This window comes from Telmatherina bonti (assembly GCF_933228915.1).
Source record: "Telmatherina bonti genome assembly, chromosome: 4".
In the NCBI taxonomy this organism is placed as follows: domain Eukaryota; kingdom Metazoa; phylum Chordata; class Actinopteri; order Atheriniformes; family Telmatherinidae; genus Telmatherina; species Telmatherina bonti.
The window spans coordinates 26595385-26617805 of record NC_136622.1 but is presented as its reverse complement, the minus strand read 5'-3'; the positions used below and the strand labels follow the sequence as shown (position 1 = coordinate 26617805).

General features: G+C 38.8%; 1 protein-coding gene across 1 annotated transcript in view; it reads right to left on the bottom strand.

Annotated features, from left to right (window-relative positions):
* Positions 1 to 1472: 1472 nt before the first annotated feature.
* LOC306755435 (poly(rC)-binding protein 4-like) overlaps positions 1473 to 22421 on the bottom strand; it is a 33085-nt gene continuing 12136 nt past the window's right edge. The window contains exons 2-14 of the mRNA XM_079239814.1: positions 22065 to 22254; positions 21899 to 21922; positions 20592 to 20624; positions 18580 to 18696; positions 15704 to 15835; positions 14719 to 14847; positions 13479 to 13553; positions 11160 to 11231; positions 7617 to 7658; positions 7440 to 7515; positions 6938 to 6987; positions 4142 to 4311; positions 1473 to 2264 (exon numbers count right to left, since the gene is read on the bottom strand). Coding sequence (XP_079095940.1) covers positions 1919 to 2264; positions 4142 to 4311; positions 6938 to 6987; positions 7440 to 7515; positions 7617 to 7658; positions 11160 to 11231; positions 13479 to 13553; positions 14719 to 14847; positions 15704 to 15835; positions 18580 to 18696; positions 20592 to 20624; positions 21899 to 21922; positions 22065 to 22172 — 1374 coding nt within the window. The 5' untranslated portion in view covers positions 22173 to 22254 and the 3' untranslated portion in view covers positions 1473 to 1918. The remainder of the gene's footprint in view (positions 2265 to 4141; positions 4312 to 6937; positions 6988 to 7439; positions 7516 to 7616; positions 7659 to 11159; positions 11232 to 13478; positions 13554 to 14718; positions 14848 to 15703; positions 15836 to 18579; positions 18697 to 20591; positions 20625 to 21898; positions 21923 to 22064; positions 22255 to 22421) is intronic.

The following is a 22421-nucleotide window of genomic DNA, read 5'->3' as shown; positions in this document are numbered from 1 at the left end:
GCAGGATAGCGGCTCTTTTGGACTGACTTTTGACACCCCTGGTTTAGAATGTGTGTGTGTGTGTGTGTGTGTGTGTGTATAAGATAGCAGAAGGATACAAACAACCCTATGGGTCTACCTCAAATGAAAGAGGATGAAATTACAGCTACAATGTCTCCTCAGAACTTATCCTGTCATCACTTTGATGTTTAAAAAAAAAAAATTGAAACTCAAATTGTATTTTTTCTAAAAAATTATGAAATAAAAATAATTACTTTTTATAGATAAATAAAAGCTGAGTGTGAATCTCTTACATCGTCAATCAGCTTCCTCACAGTTAGCGGTGATGTTTGATCCACTGAGTGCCTAAGTGCCTAAGTATGCTCTTTATGCCCATTATGAGTCCTTCCCAAACCATAAGCACTATCAGGCTGTCTGATTACAGGCTACAGTGGCCCTGTAGGGCAAAACGCAGCGGCAAAACCAAAAGCAGTGAAAGTGAAAATGCCACAACATTTCAAGAAAAACGGCCAAAGGGAAAACTACAACATTTCAGGAAACGCAACAAACACGAGTCAGAAAACAGCATTTCAGACGTTTTTAAATGACTGTTTTGGAAAAAGGTTTACCATTTTACTGTGTTGTTTTTTTTGCATTTTATGTCTTTTATTGATGTGCTTGTTGATTTTATTTTAATCTAATATTGTATGTGTATGAAATGAGGGAATGTGTCTTTAACAGTGAATTTCTTTAGAAGCAGTGAAGGTTGTGTACTCTTACATCCATGAAGCAGGCATAATATTAAAAAAAAAAAAAAAAAACACAGCAAAGGATGAAAGGATCCCAGCTGCCTCTCCTGGGGATGATAATGCTGCAGTGCATGCAGATATTTGGTGTTTACAGCATCTCTGTGAATCTTCTTTTCCCCAGTTATCTCACTATGTTTGTGTGTTTTTCCTCCCCTTTCCTCACACAAACTCCTATGCCTATATTGTTTTCATTTGGGACTTACAGAGAGAGTACTACCAAACACACACAGTGATGTGCGGTTCTGTATCTCTCTTTACGTGCACACTAATACATGTCATGGAGGCTGAGATTTTTGCTCTACTGGGGCTGCACTGTCTCATTCTGCAGTTATTGTTTAGGGTGTCGGAGTGCAATGATGAAAAGCATCTCTTTTCTCGTCATTTCTGCCAACAACAATGACAAGCTGTCTGAAGAAACAAAAGTAACCTGAATCTGCTACAGCATCATGATGATCAAAATTACCTGTGCTCCTGCACTATGACATGAATTTTACCCTTATTTGTCTGCAAATGAACAGAGGTAGGAGGCAGATACAGACAGACAGCTTTGACATATCAGGAACCAAAGTCTTTTAATAAAGGAAACAATACTAATAAATAAAGATTAACCCAGTTTGCACATTCAAAATGAAATCAAACAAAACAGACAAAACACTTAAGTAAAAGTACAGTACCATAGCACAGATTATCAAAAAGAAAAAGACACCCCTCAAACATTTACAAATTTTCTTAAAAACTTCAGGAAGCAAACAGACATTGTATAAAAGCATCATACAGTAGAGCATGTATCATCTGGGTACAATTTACAAATTTACTGAAGGATAAATATTAAGCTGACCTCTAACTTGAGATGCACATGTAAGAACTGTTTAACATGTATCTCTCAGGTGAAGTTCCAGCCCTTTCCTTTTTTTATGGTCAGTAACAGTGACGTGGTGATGATAACGAAAGCTGTCCGTCAATTTATGTTGAAACTCACAAATTATCGAGAACTGTAAATAACTCTTAATGACGTCATCCATTGGTCTCTGTTGGTACGTCATAGGATGAAAGTTGCATCTCTTCTGGCGAATTTGGCTACATCAGGCGTTTGAAATGACACTACAGCTGTCCTTCAGAACAAGTCTTCATCAGTAGGGTGCAAACTTTTGTCTCTCTGGCTTTTTGATGCAGTTGGCGGAGGAGATTTTGGCGGTGTAAGCGGCCAGAGTGGAGTGAGTGGGCGCTGCAGAGACGGCCACGGTGGGGGCAGGGCTGGATAGAGTCAGAAAGGGAACAGACTTCACCCCCAACAGCCCGGAGAGAGGCATGGCGCCATATGGGGTGCCCAACACGTGAGCCGGAGTCAGTGTGCCCATGGCGGCCAGGGTGGGCGCAGGGGAGGCAGCAGGGGAAGCTTGCTGAGTGAAGGCCATGTTGAGGTCGACAGGAGACGCCATCGTTGCTGCCTGGGCTGTGGATTTAGCCGTTTCTAAACTGTTTGGAGGTGGGGGATGGGTGGGGGGCAGAGACAAGACAGGGAATTATTGGATTATGCTCTTGCTGCACCATTTGGGGAAGTTTTGGAAACATTAAAAGGGGGAAATTCTCATGCAGAGGTCTTGCAGAGTGCTACTGCAGATATAAGGAATGAGCTGGGAGACGTCTGAAGTACTGAGAGTGATGCCACTTGGGTCTGCCTGGCTGAAAACTACAAATCTACAACAAATGAAAAAAGTCTGGGGATGCAGCGTGATTAGTGTATTCCCACACCTCCAAGGTCGTTTTCTCATTCCTGCTTTGGGAACATTGATTCTTGTTTAAAGCCTGATATTTTTGTTTAACAAATCTCAAGCTTTTTTGTTGAACTCAAAAAGAAAAAATGTAGATTTTGATCATAAAATCTAACTGATGACACAAAGTTAAAAAGCTCCAACTTAACAATGATAAATTATAAGTATATTTTTGCCATAAAACATGGTTCGACAAATTTGGTTCACTTTCTTATCAAATTATATCCTAGGAATCATACAATCTTGCTCTGAATTACCATTTAAAATGATAAAAAACATGAAAAATGTTTTTGTTCATTTCTTCTCTATCATATAACCTCTCTCACTCTGTACTAGGTCTGCCTTTTTATAAACACCGAAAAGACATTGTCAAAGGTTAAAGTTTGCTTACTCACTAAAAAAAGCTGCCTAGTTCTGCTTTACCCAGAGTTTTTTGTATTTTATTTCAGCTGCAAGCAATTAATTAAATAACTTGATTGCTTCATTGTTAGAAGGTTGCTTTTTAGTCTAATTCTAAAGAAAAATAATTCACTTTTAAAAGGATTTTTAAAACTTCACCTTGGTGATGAATAGAAAGAGACTTCTGGTATTTCATAATTTATAGTCTCTTACTCAAAAAGCACAAGGTTGTTCGTTCAAGTTTGTGGACTTCTCACTGAATTTTAGGATGGTTTTAGGCAAAATCTTGAAACAAAAAATAGCCATGAAGCTGATAATAAAGTAGATTAACTTTAAGGTATTAATGTGGAAATTTCACCACTTCTGTAATTTCCTGTGTTCTGCGTAAGTTCTGATACACTACAGAACTTTTGCCATTTGGCCCGTGACACGCACCCTATCGACGGCTAACTAGACATGCCTCTTGCATCCTACCTGCACTGTGAGCTCTCTCCAGCCAGGAAAAAATAAATTTACAATGACTCTTGTTTTTCTCTCGTAATTTTCTTGCATCTCTTTGCTGAATCACTGACGGTTCATGTTTAAAACAACCAGTGTGTTTGTATTCATTTTCTAGCATGTGAAACTCTGCTGCAACGTCACGCAGCATCCAGAAAGACAAAGTTTTATAGTTAAGTTTTATATAGTTTCTCGGCAGCAGTGGCTCCAGAAATGCACATGATCGATGTCACTGTTTCATTTAACTGGTCCAAAACGTGGAGTTTTAAGGTCAGGAAGTTATGTAATGTGTCTTTAAGCAAAACATGGATAATTATGTTAAGTTCACAAATGCAACGTTGGATGACAAGCAGTGATGAAGCAAATATTATCCTCAAAAAGCCACAAATGTTTACTCATCTTTATTTATCTGAATTTGGAACCTCATGATAAAAAAGCACTGGCATGTGGCTGCACCTTGTATCATTTGCTAAAATCTTCACTGCAATATAATGCTTTTATGGCTCTACTACAAAAAAAACCAACAAAAAACTGGTTTTCCTCATTCCCTTGAGTACAGTTACCAGCAGCATACATATCTGATATCGACTTACGACCTCTGACCCTTTCAAACAAATGTATTTCTCTTATGACCCACTTTCCGTAATGGCTTATTAGATGATTGTTCATAAAACTGGGCCTTACCAGGAGGTAATGAGGTACTGGGCTAAGTTGATGCTGACTGGTGTTCCTGTGATGGTGACATGGCGGTCGCTTGTTCCGTCCAGTTGGCTGCCGATCTTGATCTGAGCTCCTGACACCTGCCGGATCTCATTGATTTTAGTGCCCTGACGACCAATTATGGAGCCAATCAGCTACAGAGGAACACAGGCGACAGATGGGCCAGAAGAATTAATAACTGTGGATAAGTTCAATTCAAAGGACATTAACATCTGAACAAAGCTCTTCTTACTCATTGGACTGGTTGTGCTGATGAAAGGGATTCTGAAAAGGAAAGAGTGAGAAAAAACCCAAAACAAACCTGCGCTGCTGTTTAGCTGACCTAAAGCAGACCACTTCACATATTGCGAATACATTCCTTGTCTTCAGTGGTTCAGTCATCCATCATGAATGTCAAATGCACTTCTTTTTTTTTTTCTACCCCCCCTCGAGTCTGCCTTAATTGCAACTGTGTCCGCACCAGTAAAAGAGATGAGAGAAGGCACATTTGCCTCTCATTAATCTGAGTAGCTAAAAGGTTATTGATTCCTCAGAGTGGTGATGACTTCCCAAACAAATCACTTCCCAAACACATGCCAGCGAGATGCATCTCCACACTAATGGAAAACATAATGGGAAAAACAGTCCCACTGGTTTGAGAGTTCTCTCTGCTGAAAGCAGATTAGACAGTGACACGATTTTTATTGCTTTCCAAAATACATTAACACTTTTGTTCTGCTTATGTTTCCCAACCTGGACCCCTGCCGGATAGTGACAATGGATATTTAACAGAACCAGAGCCTGCAGCCACATATCAGCCCAAGTGCAGGGTGTCAGGGGCTCAAGCGAAAGGGCTATGCTGCCAAATATATAGCGAGTGCGCCAGGCAGTGATGAAGTGCTTGTAGGACACGAGTGTGCTGGAAGTTTCACAGCGACTGACGTAGACTGACGTATAGCACTCAGACAAACGCAGCGTTTGCGCTGCACTTGTCCTCTCTGCATTTCACATTCCTTTCCAGAAAAGTCACTGTGACCTGCTTGGTCTGCCTGGCTATTATTGGCTCAGCGGTTTATTTGGGGTGATTTGAGGGGCAGCAAGCTGAAAGAGCAACTCCACAGACAATGGTCACTACAGACCTCATATCACTGATAACGCTGCTCTCCTGTTGAGACCAAAAATCTCCAGCAGCAGTTGACAGATGCCAGCTGTCAACAGTTTGGCCACTTTAGTGTGTGTGATCTCAGGCTGTTGTCATTTCTGTACGACCAAACGCAAAAAAGTTAAGAAATAAAAAAAAAAAAAATAGCTTAGCAAACTGAAGCTAAATATAAACAAGCGGACATTTCACAGATTTTTTTTTTTTTAATCTAAGCAGTCATTAGCAGCCATGCTGCACAGCCTCTCGGTCCTCAGCTACATGTGGCCTATATATTTTTTGTGTTCCTGCTGAGGCAGTCATTTAAAAGGACATGGGAAGAGAGATGGGATGGTAAAGGGTGCAACCATTATTCTTCCGGCTAAATCCTCCCTCTTCCGCAGAGGTGCAGCACTGCTGCCTGGGTGTAAGCAGTTTTCTGAGAGCATCTGTGTGCACACAAGTCTCCTTCAGCATTCGCCGTGTGAGCACAGAGTGGGATTGTGTGGTCGCTGCACGGCCAGCCTGGGGGGGGCGGACGGAGGGGCTACAGTCACGGCTGTAAGTCCTCTCTTCTGGAACAATGGCTGGAGCTCACAGCTGTCCCTGTCACATATAGCACTGGGCTCCCTCATTCCTCTGATGCATTGTGTTGCTCGCCATGTGGGGGTTTACTTGCAGGAGGGGTTCAGGCATTTTAGAAATGTTTGAGGCATCCGGCTATGTCCTACACGTTACAGTGAAACCTAAGTAATCAATACTATGATTCAATTTTATTCTTTTTTTTGTTCAGGTTGCAGCTACGTCAGCAAAGTGAAAATTGTATTTATTGCTGCCTTTTCAGTGCCAAAAAAAAATGCAACCATAGGAGTATTTTACACCACCATGCCACAAATTCTTTGACTCGACTATATTTGAAAACAGTCCAAAACAAGATCCCTACCAACACCACAATGGCCAGCTGTTTAAGACATTTAAACCTCAGCCTCAGCTGCTAATCTTTGGAGCAACATTTCATTCTCATGAATGATTCTGGGTGTATGAACTGAAGATTAAATTCTAAATTATAAATGCCTTCATTACCAATTTTAAAAAAAAAATTTCACTCACTTGTCAGGAAAAAATTTACACTGAACACCCAGATCATTTCCATGGACTGAACCAGCCCGGCTGGATGCTGGACTTAAAATTTCATTGTGATTTCTGCTCTCAGATCAGAGTTTGTTCATCAAACCCTTGTGGAAGCAAAGAGAAGAGGGAAAGGATCTTTCTTTTCTGTTTTCTTATTGGCTGTTTTGACAGCAGACAGCTTCTAAGTAGGTCAGGGAACATGAGAGGATTTACTGATCACTCATGGGAGTCACTCTAAGACATTGCAACTGCAGCCCACACAATACTGCGAAAGGATCTATATCAGCTCAAAATCCCTTTAACCTTGGCATCGTCTGAGGTTAGAATAATGAGGATAATTAGTAAGTTGCGACCATGCCTTTCTTTGCTTTTGAAGTCCCACTGCAACGCCTTTGTTGCTGCAGCTAGTCACCTGCTGCTGCAGTGTGTACATGTAAAATGTACGGGCGGAGAATAGTACTACTGAAAACATGAAGCTCAACGTTAAGGATAGATTTTGTTTTTTATCTTACATCATTGGGAATAAGCAGCTCCTGAGATGTCTGAGAGTTGGAGTCCATCCCTGATGAGGAAAAAATACAAGCATGAAGTGAATAAAACTGACAAACCAGACATTTTAAATATTAATTAACAAACCACCCTTAACATCTCAGCAAAATTCTTTCAATAGAAAACTACCAGATATGGTGAATAAGTTCATTTCCATCTTAATGGGCTGATGTTTAACATAGCATTCAATCTTTTTTTTAATTTTTTTAATTTGCTTCCAGTTGTCTGACTCTGCAGAACATATCACAGCATATAATAGTTTCCCTCTCAGATGTAAAGGAGCCATGAAGCCTCCTCTCCTCCCTCCTCACTGACAAAAGCTCATAATCAGCACAGCTAATAACAGCTTCACACACCTTTGGGCAGGTTAAAATTATATGAGTGGTTACAGATGAAGAAAAAAGAACACAGATTGACGTGATTGATGGAATAATGATACCCTGAATAATATTAGTGAACTCATACCTGGCATGATTGTAGAGGCAGGCTGGGCAATGGGACTCAGGCTTTGTTGCACTGACAGCTGGTGCAACTTCGCCAGCTGTAAAACAAAGATGAAGAATGCTGATTCATAGATTTAAAAAAACAACATAAAACTAATTTTAATTCTAAATAAAATATGTGTCCAAACAACAGCCATACCTCTGAGTGTGGAATGCCATATTGGTTTTGTAAAGTATAAGCCTGAAAGAAAGCATCCTGCATTAGTTAAATTGCAGCAATAAAAATGTCAGGCGTGCAAGCAATAAATCTGCTGCGTCCAAAATGAAAGCCTCTAACTGTCAATATGTGCTTTTTTTTTGTCCTTTTCTAACCTAAACAACACTTGTCACATTCTCTCACAAATAAGTGCTTTGACCTGGTTTAGAAATATTCATTTCTGATATTTGTTACTTCACCCCAATACAATAGAGGTCAACAACACTTTGCCTGTGGTGCTCACTGCATTAAAAATAGCTTATAAAAGATTCAGGAAGAACATCCCTGCCTGCCGTGTCCCTGCTGCTCTGGACAATTCTCTAACCTCAGTACTGTCAGTTATTTACAGTGCATGAGAGCCATTTCAACAGCATATAGCTGTTTCTGGTGAACTTTAGAGGAAAAGGAGTGTTGTGGGAAGCAGATACTATTTCTTCTAACCATTCACATCCTTTTTTGAGTTCTTCTGCTCATTGTGCAGAATAGATCAAGAAAAAGACTAAATTATTCAGCATGAAAGAGGGGGTCAACATGTTTCACATGTTGGGAGCTTAAAATACTGACAAGTTTCACAAGGAAACATTTCATGGAAAGATGCCATGGCCATTTTAATAGCAGAAATAATGGAATGGCAATATTTCCTGTCTTATCTCATTTTCATTATGTAAGTCCAACCAAGTGTAGTTTTATTCCTTCCACAACTATGTCTTAAGCTTATCAGAGATTTTTATAACTGAAAGTAAAGTCAAGACAAGAAAAAGGAAAGCATCTAATACTTTCCTTTACTAAAGTTATCTAATATTTACTGTCCACACTGAAAAATGAACACATTTGTGTATATTATACAAATGTATTCATTTTGCATGTATGTACACAAATATAATTTCCAGTGTTAAAGGCAAATATGTCATGTTTAGAGAGTTAAAAATGTAGTAACTGTGTGTAACTTTAAAAAGTAATGTCAAGTACACAAATTTCTCAATATTGGGCTTCAAAAATGGGTTTAGGATTATAATGCTGACTAAAACATGCTTCCAGCTTGCCACTTATGAGGCATTATTTTAACCACCTTTCACCATCACATTTATTTTTGGTGTGTTTAGAAACTGAGGTTGCATCTGAGTATTGCCACGCAAACGGAGCAAAATGTGTTTTGTTGCAGTTTACTTACAATTTCTAATAAAATCTCCTTGAAATTATTTGAATTAATTGTAATCTTATTTTATTTTTATGTTTAATACTGATATTTCTATGAGTGCTATTTCTTTGATCTATTTCACGTTATGTCTTAGTAACATGATTACAACATACATTCCCAATTTGTTATAACCACATATTAAGATTTGATCACATCTTAATTAAATCCTTCTGATGTCTTAGAATTATGAGAAAAATGTTTATGACAACCAGCAACGCGTGTCATGAGTTATACACATACAAAAATATAAAAAATATTCTTCATCAGTCTGATAAAAAAAAAATGTTAATACTTCATGTTGACAACAACAATAAACTATACAGCAAAACAGAAAGTAATGTAAAATAGTTTTAGGTGCCATTGGTATGGGCTGTTCTGTCAGCCTTAATACAGACATTTTAGATAGATTAATAAAGATATTTTTCAGATGTACTCTCTCCGTTCACTTTCCACAAACTGAAATATAACATCATTTTTTGTTGTTGCAGTATTGAAAAATATAATAGCCCAAACTGCTCATTGGCAAATCACATAAAACGTTTGAAGGGTTATTAATCAAAAGAAATATGAAGCTTCTTACACAACATCATGAATCAGAACAGAAAACTGGAAGAAAAAGAAATTAGAAACAGAAAAATATACAATGTTGACCAGAAATGTTAGCAGACCTGGTTACCATAACAGCCTACTGTGAATTGTAAGTTCAGAAGTCGTGTATCAGAAATAAATTAACATCATGCATTCCCAGAATATGAACGGTAAATGTAAATTCCAGCAATATTTGACCTTTTTAAATTCCTTAATCAAAATATTTAGAAAAATACATTAATACCTATGAATAAAATTGGCTAACACGGCCTGAACTGATGAATGGTGGTTTTACAGCATGAAAATGAGCGGATTAGTCCTTTTTCATTTTCACAGTAAAGAGTGAAAAGAAGCTCAACCAGATATGTTCTCATCAATTAATATAATCAAGCAAGAAGGCAAAAAGACAACCGCAAAAGAGTTTGACATCCAAGCTGTAGAATTTTAAATTCTCACAAAGAAGTCCTCCAAAAAAAAAAAAAAAAAAAAAAAAAAAAAAAAAATAGGAGACAAAATGCTTCAGGGCATGTTGCTAAGTCAGAGGAATCGCTGAAAAAGTTGGTGTGAATTGTGTCAAGAAGCCATGTAACACATCTAAAGAGCTCCAGGCTCAATCCAAGCAAAGTAAAAGGACGCTTTGAGACTGTAGCTCATGCTGGACTGACACAGATAAAGCTTTATGGCAAATGAAAGGAAGGACGACGTAAAAAAAACAAGTCAGAAAAAGTCTACATAAAGCTAAGCTGTAGTCTATATAAAATAATGCTCTATGAACAGAAATAAAAGAAAGAACAGTTTTGGAAAGCAAAACATCAGGCGAAAAATAAAAATAAAGTGAGGTTAACTAACAATTCCTACAGTAAAACATGACAGAGGTGCTATCATGCTTATATGCTTCCAGTACTAGAAACAGAAACCGTTCATCTTGAATCTATCCATCTATCTATCTATCTAATTCAGTGAGGGTGGTGTTGGTGCAGCCCTCCCTCGTTACAGCTATGAACCTACCAGACAGCACTTAGCTTAACTCAATTCTGTCTGACGCCAGCAGTCTGGCTTCTATTACTAGTCCATCCTATATGGTCATAAAATGGAGAGTAGAGCTCATACTTCCCCTGCATCAACACATTGGAGCTGTGTTTATATGAGAGGGCAAACCCTAAAAATTCATTGCAATAATCCTACCATTTACAGCATGAATTATTTCAATTGTAAAGTCTTTGTATTTCATCGCCCACAGTTAGACGCTGTTATACCCATTCCAATATCATGACAGTAGCTGTCATTGCTGCCATGGGAGGAATATTCCTAAAGCCGAAATGTTTGTGGTGCAGAGCTAGGCAGGACCAAAAAAAGAGATGGCAAAGCTGTGTCAGGGATGTGTGATGGCATCGAGTTTCAAGAGGGTTTAAAGCTCTTATGACAGTCTAGAACAATAGCTGCAGCTTACGCTCAGCTGTTGTTTTTAATGCCTCATGCCATATGATGGACTGTGAAACTCTGCACATTCTGTGCTACTCCTGCTTTCACTCAGCACTCTGATTCTCACAGCTCTCACTCATTCCTGTGCTCCACAGGGGGAGTTTAAAATCCTGTGTTTAAAACAAACCGACTCCAACAGAGTTTTTTTTTTTTTTTTTTTTTCTATTCAGAACAAAGGAGATTATTCACAGACTTCACATGAATGATTGTTCAGTTACCTGCTGGAGGTCCAGGCCACCCTGGGTGACTGAATACAGAGGGTGAGGTGCAAAATCTGACGCCTCAAAAACCTTCAAAAACACAGAAACACACACAGAAAGCACAAAATGAAAATATGTCAAAGATATTTCCATGTATCACTCCTTGTTTTAATAGTTTTCACAATAGTAGTATAGGAGGATCAGTGTGAGAAAATATGTCTACCTCGGTTTTTTATCTAAAAACCTTCAGTGGTTAATTTGATATGAAAATAAATAAAAACCTCTGGTCTACAGTGTATATTTGGCTGTTTTTTGCAGATGAAATGTGGTTTGAGATGGTCTCTCGAGCCGACATTTCTGACACTTACAGGCTTAAAGGCTATGACTCATCCACAGATTGGTTCCCACTCTACCTCATTTTCTCAAAGATTTATACATCCCTATCACTGTGAAAGCTTTAGAAAACTCATCTCTCAGTGACAGGAATCATGCCCCAGGTTTAATTTTATTGCTTATTATGAGGAATAAATAAATAATAAAAAAAAAACAAAACAAAAAAACAAAAAAAAAAAACAAAGCCCTTCCATAAATTGACCAGAATCTGAAGCAGCACAAACAGTGTCAAAACTGCTGACAGCTATGCAGAATATCTGGCTGCTGCTGCTGGAGCCAGAGGAGACGGCAGGTCTCCAGTCACACTTGCTAATCTTGTGACTTGCTCCATGGGAGGGGGGGGATATCCGCCCCCCCTCGCAAAAAGCAGCATCCATAATTCTAAACCTCATGTACACACAAAACCCCCTCATTCCCCCACTGAGGACCCTCAACATGAGCCTTGACATAACATAGGGCTTAGTAAAGAATCCGATAAAGAAGGTGAACTTTGGCAAATCATTGTGCGGATTAAACTGCTTCAACTTTGACTCTTATTAAAGACAAATTAAAGATTAAAAGTAAAAAATGACACTTAAACATTTATTGTTGTCATCTTCATTGAAAAAAATCGGATAAAAAAAAAATGTCCTAACAAACGTAACACAGGTTTCTCACAACAAGCAAGGAGCTTGCCCCGGTTTTGCATAGTAATTGAAATAAAAAGGTAAAGATAAGTCATTTCAAAGCCAATTCATTATGAATTAAATAAAATAATCATATAAATAGTGTTTAAAATGTTAAGAAATAATAATTATGATGATGGAAAGTACCAAAGTTGTTTGAAATAAGCAACATTTAACTATGGTAAAGACACTTTGCCTTGCTTAACAGCCATGAGGAGGACTTTTACAAAGTTTTCTGAACACAAAGTGTCCGACAAAGTAAATATGTCTGAGGAGATCTTTATTAGCAATATGGACCAACATAACAAAAGTAAAAAGGACCTATATCAACACAGGCAGCCAAACACTTTAGTCCAGACCTGAATATCACCATAATGTGTCCCTTTATATGAGTTTTACCATACTCTATGTAACCGTGTAGCATCGTGTTTAGAGACCACATGTTCCAGATAACCACACTGCCTAAACCCCAGGAGAAATCCTGAACTTTTTTTAGCAGACTGGGGACTGGATGACCACAAACTAGTCTGCACATCGAGCTAAATGTTCTTTAAAAAATAAAGTATTTTGATCTTTAAAAGGGTGTACTTGCATTATTATGGCATTATTGTTATTTTAGTTGAAAATGGTCTCAAAATTACAACAAGAATCGCAATAATATTGTTTATCGCCATAATTTTTCTGAGACAATTAATCGCATGGCAAAATTTGTTACCGTGACAAACCTAGTCAGGATTATAAAATATCCACAGACTGTGCGGTGTATACCATACTTTCCAGGCTATGCAGTGCATCTGGATGTAAGCCGCAGCTGAATGAAAGCTGCATCTCCACCGAGCCTCCAGAGGTTACATTTCCTTCTTCAAAAACCACATTGATTGACTTTAACTTGAAGGCTGCATCATTTACACTTCTTCATGTGTTTTTCACGATGAAAGTGTGCATGAAGCCAAAAATGACTCCTTAGCCAGTAAAATGCATAAACAAGCTGATTCATTGTTTAAGTTGCAGGATACAAATTGTGTGAAAAAAGCAGCGGCTTATAGCTGCTGTATGTAGAAAGGCAGGTTGTTCCGCAGGTGGGACAGCAACCTGGAAGCTCAGCCTCCTTTTTGTTTCAGTCTGGATCTGGGATGTCCTGTTAATTTTGCCCAACACTTTGGATTATAACAAAAAGCTTCACACAAGCTTACACTTGTAAGGTTCCTGTATCTGTTTTGAGAACCCCACAGAAATTGATTTGCTGTCTTATGTGCGAGGTAAGATCAAATATTCTCACCTGGTTCCCTGCGATGAGGAGAGCCGCTGGTGAAGGACTTGGCCGATACGGGATGGTGGCACCTTTGGGTGGAGACTAGGGAGTAAAAATAAATCAAGGGGTCAAAGGATGTGAAGAAAGTTGACTAGATATGTATATTTGACAGCTGAACGAGGTTATATACAGGTAGAATTGAGTCATGGGGTGGTAAACTCCCCAGAGCATTGAAATCCTGCAACAATTATATGCTAATCTGCCAATGACATTGACAATGTTTCTTGACTTGTTTTTCTTTTGATATTAGTCATTCACTGAATAATTAAAACAGGTATAATAGCTCTATGCTTTAGTATGTAGCACACCCAAAGAGTGCAGAGGCTCACAGTCTAATCAAATCAGTTATTCACAGTCAAGGAGACATTGCTAAAATCTTCAAACACCAGTGGGAACATTGAAATGATACCGTGCACATGACACTATGGATCTATTAAGCTACTGCAGAGTTGGTTATGTTTTGGGCTGAAAATATGGAGCCGCAGTCCCAGCAAATTCTTTGTATAACTTTGCATAATTTAAATCTTGGAACAGAAAGCAAGATGCCGCTGGTACAGAATCCTAATGAGACTTGCAAGCCTTTGAAGAAAGCCCTGGAAAAACTGGATCAAACTAGCAATTAGTCAGTCAGGTCCAGCTGCAATGCTAAAACAAAAAAGCACTTGTGTGCTTCCATTAACACACAAGGAAACACTGGGCTTGGGGTTGTTTTTCTCTCTTCTCCAGCTCGATTTTCTCAAGAGAGCTGTTGTCTAAAGGTGGACAGATTTCGCTGCCGGCCACTTTGTTTTCCACGAGCAGCTTAGTGTCTTTTCTAAGAACACTCAGCCCTGACCTCAGAGTAGCACTAGACTGGCACTTTTCTTCTCCGTCCGATGTCTTGTTTTCCAGAACAGAAGGTCTAAGTGATAAAGAGGCAGAATACTCAGCATGTTTTCAGTGTGACATGAGGTTTAACCCTGAATGTAGTCAGTTTCTTTGCAACATGCTTATAAGGACCATCAGGTTACAGGCGGTAGAGGACTGCTACTACTGTACCAGAAATGTCTGAACCTCTGCTGAGGTCAGGTAAACCATGGCATGACAAGATTAAAACATGCATTCCAGCAGCAATTATTGCCCTCACGCTGCTGCAGCAGTAAAGCTCGAACAAATGTCAGTGAGGTTTAGGTGCGTGGCATAAAGATGAGAATAGTATTCTTCCTACCTCCAGAATTACTGTGCAGATGAGCTTGACACACTGGATTACAGAGTCTTGATTCCCAGATATCGTCACCCCTCGCTCAGTTGAGTTGGGCAGCAAATCCCCTGCAACCTGTATCTGAGCGCCGGTGCTCTGCAAATGATAGGGGTTTAAAAAAGGATTAGCTTGATTCAAGAGATAAGGGAAGTTGTGATTTCATAGCTGCAACTTCTTAAAGCTCAGCTAGGTTTGCTGACTTTGTTTTTTTTACATTAATGGAAAAATATTAAAAAAAAAAAAAAAGCCCAAAAACACACAAATATAGCTAATGTTCAGAAAATAAAACTCTGGAGAAAACTATAGAACATTTAGCAAAGACAAAGAAACATCATGAAATAACTGCTAAATAAACCTAAATGAAACAATACATTTACTGAAAAAAATCAAAGAAACCAAAAAGACAAAACAAAAATACCCGAACAAAATCTGTGAGTGAAAGGACAATGAAAACCAAACAAGATAATAAAATCTGTCTTACTGCTGACGAATCGTATGACTGAGGAAGGTCATGGCTACAGTGAGAAAGGTGCTATTTGTAGATTTCCAGAGTTAAACCTGCAGGGTCTAATTTCTCTGGCAACACATCTGAAAACTTTAATCCTAATGTTTCAACTTAGCCTCGATTTTGTCAGACGTTCTTTTCCATTAAATTTGCCACCGCTGATTCACAGTGTGCATTTTGTCCAGTCATATATCAGGACAAAATTGTCTTGCTCATTACTTGCCTTAATAAAAGTGGCTTTCCAAACTTCTATCAAACTATCAAATACAAATTTTTATTTTGAATATTTTATATTTCCTTTTTTAAGTTTAGTTTGAATGATTATTTATTCATTTATTTATTTATCTGTGTTATTTGAGCCATTATCATAAAGTCAGAAATGATGCCATTTCACTCTGCCATCCTTCAGTCTTGCATTTGCTGTAGGTTCGTGTTCTGACTGCTCACCTCTCTGATCTCTTTTATCTTTGCACCGCCTTTCCCGATGAGTGAGCCACACTGGCTGGCAGGGATGACCAGCCGCAGGGTGACTGGTGGCTTGGAGCTGATGGTGCCATTGGCCACAAGTGCAGTCAGATCCTTCAGAGAGATGTGCACAAAGGAAGCCATGGTGATTTAACAGGTAATGAAATTTGAGATTCACATTAATTCACAAACATAATCCCCTTACTTGTTAAGTAGTAAGTAAGTGATTTACTGAATAAACAAAGAGCAAAAATTCAGTTATGTTAACAACTCCCTGTTCACACTGCATCATGATGAGCTGATTGGGTAATGAGTCAACATATGACTGCTTATAAAGATTACCTCAAAACCTAAAAACACAAAGAGTAAAGCGTTCTAAACCGGCTTAATTTCTGTCAGTCGGAACAGATAAAGCCAGTGGATCCATGCTGGAAGTGTCAAGTATGGCTTTGGTATAGCAGAGAGCAACCCAGCATGTACATATGTAATTAACCTCTGCCTGTCTGTAGATGTTTCTGAATGCACTGGGAGAAAAATCCACAAGCATCATGGTCAGCATTATAACCTATGTCTTTCCAGTCCAGTGTGTGCCCTTCAAAAACTATCTAAGCTTGTATAGACTGCTGGGGAAACATGAACCACAGCAGAGGCTGTGATTCCCGTGCTTCATGCTTTTCCCTTTCACTCAAGAGCACTTTGTCGGCAAAAGTCTTTTGTGTCTTTCACTAATTTGAACTTTTTGGCAAATCTTTTTAATAGAGATTCCACAAATATTTAGCCATCTCAGAGTCTATGTGATGCAGTTTGAATATCTGGATGAAAAGAAAAAAAAAGATGAATAATACACTTGCAGCGTTTAAAGAAAAGGGTGACTAAAACAATTTAAAAAATGCTAAGTTAAGTTCAAGAGAGGCAAAATGTCTGTTATCAACCTTTTATTCATCTTTGACTTGTAATATAAATGGAGCATTTGGACTAAAGAACCTTGATGATTTAATAAGTGTTCTTCCAGTGCAGAGAGCAACCATGCATCAGCTCTGCTGTGGGCGGAGATTGAGCTTTTAATTAATGAACAGTGTCTCTCAGTGAACCTTTGAAATGTAAATACACTCCACTGTTTCTCACACGGACAGCATAAGTGTGACAGAATTCGACATGCTGCTTGTTTCTTTTCGGTGGCTTGTGTTCGGGCCAGTATGCAGTAAAATCAGCAGTTTGACTTAAGAAGACAGCATGCATGTGTAGCCTCAAGGAATTTCACTTCTGAAAGAAAAAGCACATTGTTTTAAATAACCATGCACTTGAGTTTTACAAGCATAATTTTTTATTAGCCTCTTGTGCTTTTCTAATCGGTGTCTATATTTAGTGAGGCGGATCAGGCTCTCTTGCCGTCTCATCTCGTTAGAAGAGGAGCACACGGCTTCTTCTGTACAATCACAGGAATCTGGGCGTCATTTCTTGATTTGATCTAAAAATATGAACTGCATCTTAAAAGCTGCTCCCATACTCTCTGATGCCATCGCAAAAAATAAAAAAATAAAAAAATAAAAAAATCCGGCTCTCAAAGCAAACTGCTGGAAATAAGACAGTGGGTTTTACAAGCACAAGCCCACTGTCAAGTTCCTGAGCTTAAATCCTGTGCGCTTATTGCATTGCAAGTGGAGCAAGGACTCCATGTGGCTTTTGTACAAATTGTGTTTCAATACCTTATTAAAAAAAAAAAAAATCCATCTTTAATAGGGTGGCGCATGTAATTGTTGAACAATGTTTCAGATTATCATTTCCCAGCATTTGCATAAATATTCAGCAGCTGGGAAAAGACATTATCCATAAAACAACTGATCAACTGCCAAATGAGAGACATAAGTGAGCATGTGCTGCTGTGTAATCAGAAACTACAGAGACAGAAACAAATGCTAGATCTAACGCTCAGTTGGCAAAAAAAAAAATCACATTATTCCCCTTTTGTTTATAATTAAAGGTGTCAGACATTCAATAACTCAACTATATGGTGGAAGCTTTGCACAGTGGGTCAGCCAACATGTTACCATGGAAACTGGGGAGTTTCAGGGTTGAAAAGAGGTGAGTGTGAAAGATCTTTAATGAAAACTGCACTGTGCTTCCGCAAACAGTGTACACTGTTTAGTGAGGGCTGTCAACCTGAGCGAATTTCCTTGTCACTATCTGCTGTGAGGATAAACGTGAGAGAAAATTCCACTGCTTTAATTAATGATGTGATGGGCAGTTTCCAAGGGAACTAACAATATGATGACATCATCGTCAATAGAGCCGATGAGATGTGTACAAATCCGTCTCATTAGCAGCCACAAATTAGTTGCACGTCGACTCTTAATAAGTGAACGGAACATGACATTAAATGTGAAAGGTAATAAGTTCAAACCTGAAGTATAAACCATTTGCACATCATATATCGTTCTTAATTTTGCAAAAGCAGCTAAAATCCTCCATCCCAGATCTTTCAGTCAAGTCTTATTTGTAAGCAGCTGAAATGCTTTGCAATGCCATAGTTTTTGCCTTTCATCACTTTACTTCAGAGTGTAATCGATGCAGTGATAAAAGCATATTAGTGGTAATTCTGAGGCAAAGCTCAGGAGACTTTATCTTGTAATAACGCTGTAAAACGGCCCCCTGCACAAATTCCATATTTCACAAGCAAGATATTTTAGCTCCATTATGAGTGTGACCACTTTCTAAAGCCCACAACAAACATATTTTGATTACATCCTGATTGGTTTTGTATAAAAGGAACCCTCAGAGACATGACATTATTGTTGCTCTCCTGATGAAATTTGCTGGAAATTAGCTGGTTTGACTGGTGCTCATTGCGTTGTATTTACCTCCTCCAGTTTGTATGTAATCATGGTGAAAGCTCTGAAAACGCTGTCGGTGGAGCCGGTGATGGTGATGATCCTCTCCGGGCAGGAGCCCTCTGAGATGTTGACACGTGCACTGCTCTGTGGAGCAGTCAACAGATGCTATGTATCAGCAAAAAATCTTTCTTTGCCTTCTCATGAGAACTAGAAAATGCTACGTTAAAGGTTAAATTTGAAACTATAACTAGCAGATTAGACTCAGCCAGATGAGCTTGTTTACTTCTCAGAAATCCCATGTTTTCTGTTTCCCTGTTATCACTGTGAATGTTAACCAAGTTAAAGCCTGCGGACTCTTGCTTTCTCTCTGTTTAGCTTACCCTGTCCTGAAAAGAAAAAGCTTCTTTTACCTAAACGTTACAAGATATCGAGACTAAACAGGTCAGCTGATATAAGTTCAGTCAGTGTGTCAAAGATCACAACAAAGTGAAGCAGCCTTTGGTTTTTATGATCACCACATGTGGCACACGCTTCCTGCACCTGACATTTTGCTGGAAAATCATCTTGTGTCACTATGGATTTTATACATTGCATTCTCTTAAATGAGAGATTTTCTTAGAGATATGTATTTATTCTTTTACTTAGTTTATTTAGTTAGTTGCTTGTTGTTTGAAGAAATTCCGTGCAACTCCAGGGTAAGGAATAAAGTGCCTGAAAAGTGAGTCCAACAAATGTTTGTTCCTTTTTTCTCTGTACTTTTAATCATTTCTTGATTTGCTTGGATTTTCTAACTCATTCATGTTCCTCTTCTTCCTCTATTTTTTAGCATACATTCCTTTATGACAACTATCTATCTCTTGTATAAACCCTATCAGTCTGCTAAAACGGATCCAAGTCTTTGTATGAGACGTGACATGTCTTTTAAAAAAAGAAAGAAAGAAACAATAACATGAATCTAGTTTAATATACACATTTCCAAAATCCTCAAGCTGTTGTTGTGGATTTAAGTTTAAACAGGCAATGTGTCCAATATATTGTCAAGCACAAACTTCATTGTAGAGAAGGAGAGACAGAAAAGCTACATTTCTTGATATAAGACTGATTAATACATTTCTCTCCAGACGATAAATCACTTCGCCCCGTCTCCTCCCATTTTGTGTCCTTGTACATCTTGTTAAAGACACAAAGACAAGACAGTGCTCCGAGCTCTGGGACATTTTTCTGTCAGTCCAATGAGTCATTCTCTCTCCTGTGACTTTAAGGCTTGGCGAGGGAATGACAGGATGAGGCTTGTAGGGAAGCAACAAAAGCCAAAACTGCCTGGCTGGATGGATGGGTGAATGGATGGCTGGATGGCTACCATGGGTGACTGCTTCATCCAGCAACTCTGCAGGGTTGCATTGTCCCATGACCTAACCATTCCTCTGTTTATCCTTCTGTTTCATAAAGTACAACCTTTTCAGCACTGAAAGAATCAAATATGCCGTCACAGCTGTCAGGCTAATTACTTTTTAATACCAAGAGTTAATCAAGCGGTGTTAGTTTGGCTGCACTCTTGAGATTTATAAAGGGGGATTTGAGTGGTAGACAGAAAAAAGAGGTTATTTTAGGCAGGAAAAGCAGGAAAAAGGCGTTGAGGAAGTGAAATGAAGAACATGAAGGTTAAATTAAAAAGTGCTGGCATAGCCAAAAAGGACAATGTAACTGCTCTGCATGCTTGTCGGGCTGAAAGCACCCAAACAGGCAGAGAGAACTGATCTTGTTATTAATACATAGAACTGCCAGAAAGCCTGACTAGCATCAGATTAAATTATATCTTCTCTTGAGATGAACCTACTGAATAAAGATGTAGTAGCTTCATGCCTTGATGCAGAAAACACCGATGAACTGTTCTTATTTCTGCCTCCTAGTAACAGCTAATCATTGAAAGACACACAATCTGTAATCTCAAAACCCAAAAGCAGCAGTTTGCAGGATGCTAACAGTAAATGCGCATATGATGAAAAGTCGTACGTTAAAGTTTTTAAATCACACTGTACCTCTTCTCGTATTCGTTTCACCGTCTCTCCTTTCTGAAAAAAAGACAAGATGAAGGACAACTTTAAACAGAATTGAATATGCTTCAGCTAAAACATCACAGTGTCCACGACCTCCAAGTAACCTGCCATTTAAAACCATGAAATTTCAGCCGAAATAAATTCATATAATATTTCAGCCTGTAATGCATCTTGGTAATGCACTCTGCACTAACTCTGCAAAACATCAGGAGTGTTTGTATGTGGTGGGTGAATATCTGCTGTAATGGCTGCATTCTGTATGCTGTGCGTGAACACCTCCTACTAGGGACAACAATATTAAGTCAGACTTGTGTCACACTGAGGCACATCCTCCCCTGGCTTTTTGATTGCTTCCTATCTTCCACCCCACTTCATTTTGGCTCAAGTCCATCTAAGCTATTCACACCCTCTTGTACAATTTGACAACCACTTTTGTGCAAGAGCATCAAAAGCAGTATCATGCCACAGCTGGACAACCCTGTTGTTTACGGTGTTCGAGGAAAATGCATTATTTGTTGTCTTTTGTGACACTGGTGTCGATCTTGTATTGATGGGAAAGACATGAAAGGGTTGCTAAAAAAAAGCTGGAAAAGATGAAGTGGTTAGATAGCTGTCCAAGTACTGAAGATCAAGTGCCTTTCTCTGTCAAACTGCACAAGTTGCACCAACTAAGCTAATTTTTTCATGCCTTTATCATTTATTTTCCCAAATTTCTGCAATGCATTGCAAATCTATCGTACCAACTTTTCATTTCCTTTACAATTTTTCCCATTCATTTAGTTTGCCTCCTCTGTCCATCAATGCCTTTTAGGCTTAATCGCAGGGGCTGCTGAAGCAACACGCCCCCGACAGACCCTTCCGAGCAGACACAAGAAGTGCCCACAAGGGCCAACGGTAATATGTCTTTTGAGCTCCGTTTCAACAAGAGGCTTCCAATCAAAGCCCTAATGTTTTTGTTTGATGGATTACCGTGGTGCTTTATGGAAGGTGGGGGTGGTGGGGAGGTCTTGAGAGGGTTGCTGGAAGGCAATTATGTTTCAGATGGAGATATTCAGAACGATAAGCATTTTTAAGAAGGTTTTGTGTTCTGATGATTTCAAAACAGAATGAAGACAGAGAGGAGAATTATTCTATAAAGGCTCATGAAAAAAGCACATCAGAGGCATCTGTAGATTACGATAATAACAGGATCAGTGATCGTCATTTAATCTGATAAAGAAATCAAAGTCTGTCTAATGTTGAATATCTTCATAAATCAGATGCTTTAATTTGATAAGGAATGTTCTCACCTTTCCTATGATGCTGCCAACCTCCTGAATACAAAGAGATAAATATGAGAACATAAATTAAAACATAAATTAAGTGAAAAAACAATTAATTTATTTGTGCAACTCAGGTTTATCATTTCGGATGTGACAAATCTCTACAGCATTCATTCATTATATCATAAACAACCTTTCCATGCATGAGCAGTCGTAGCGTGAGGGTCACTCCCAAGCCCCCATCTCCAAAGTCCTGCTCACAGTTCATAGTGGTGTGGGAGTGGCACACAGGGAGACGCATGTACAAGGCTCATTCGCTGGTCACGCACTTGGGTGAAGGCCAGGAATCGTTTTCTGGCTCCCGGACGACTTTCAGCGTTGATCTGTGAGAGAAGAACACTACAAATTATACAGTTTATATCACTTGTAAGCTCTTTTAAAAACAGATTCGAGATTCTTGAGATGTTCAGACTCATTGAGTTGTTTTACTCACTGAGCACCATGAAAACTTATGTCTCTTTTCTAATTCTGCTTGTGTTGTGTCTCACTG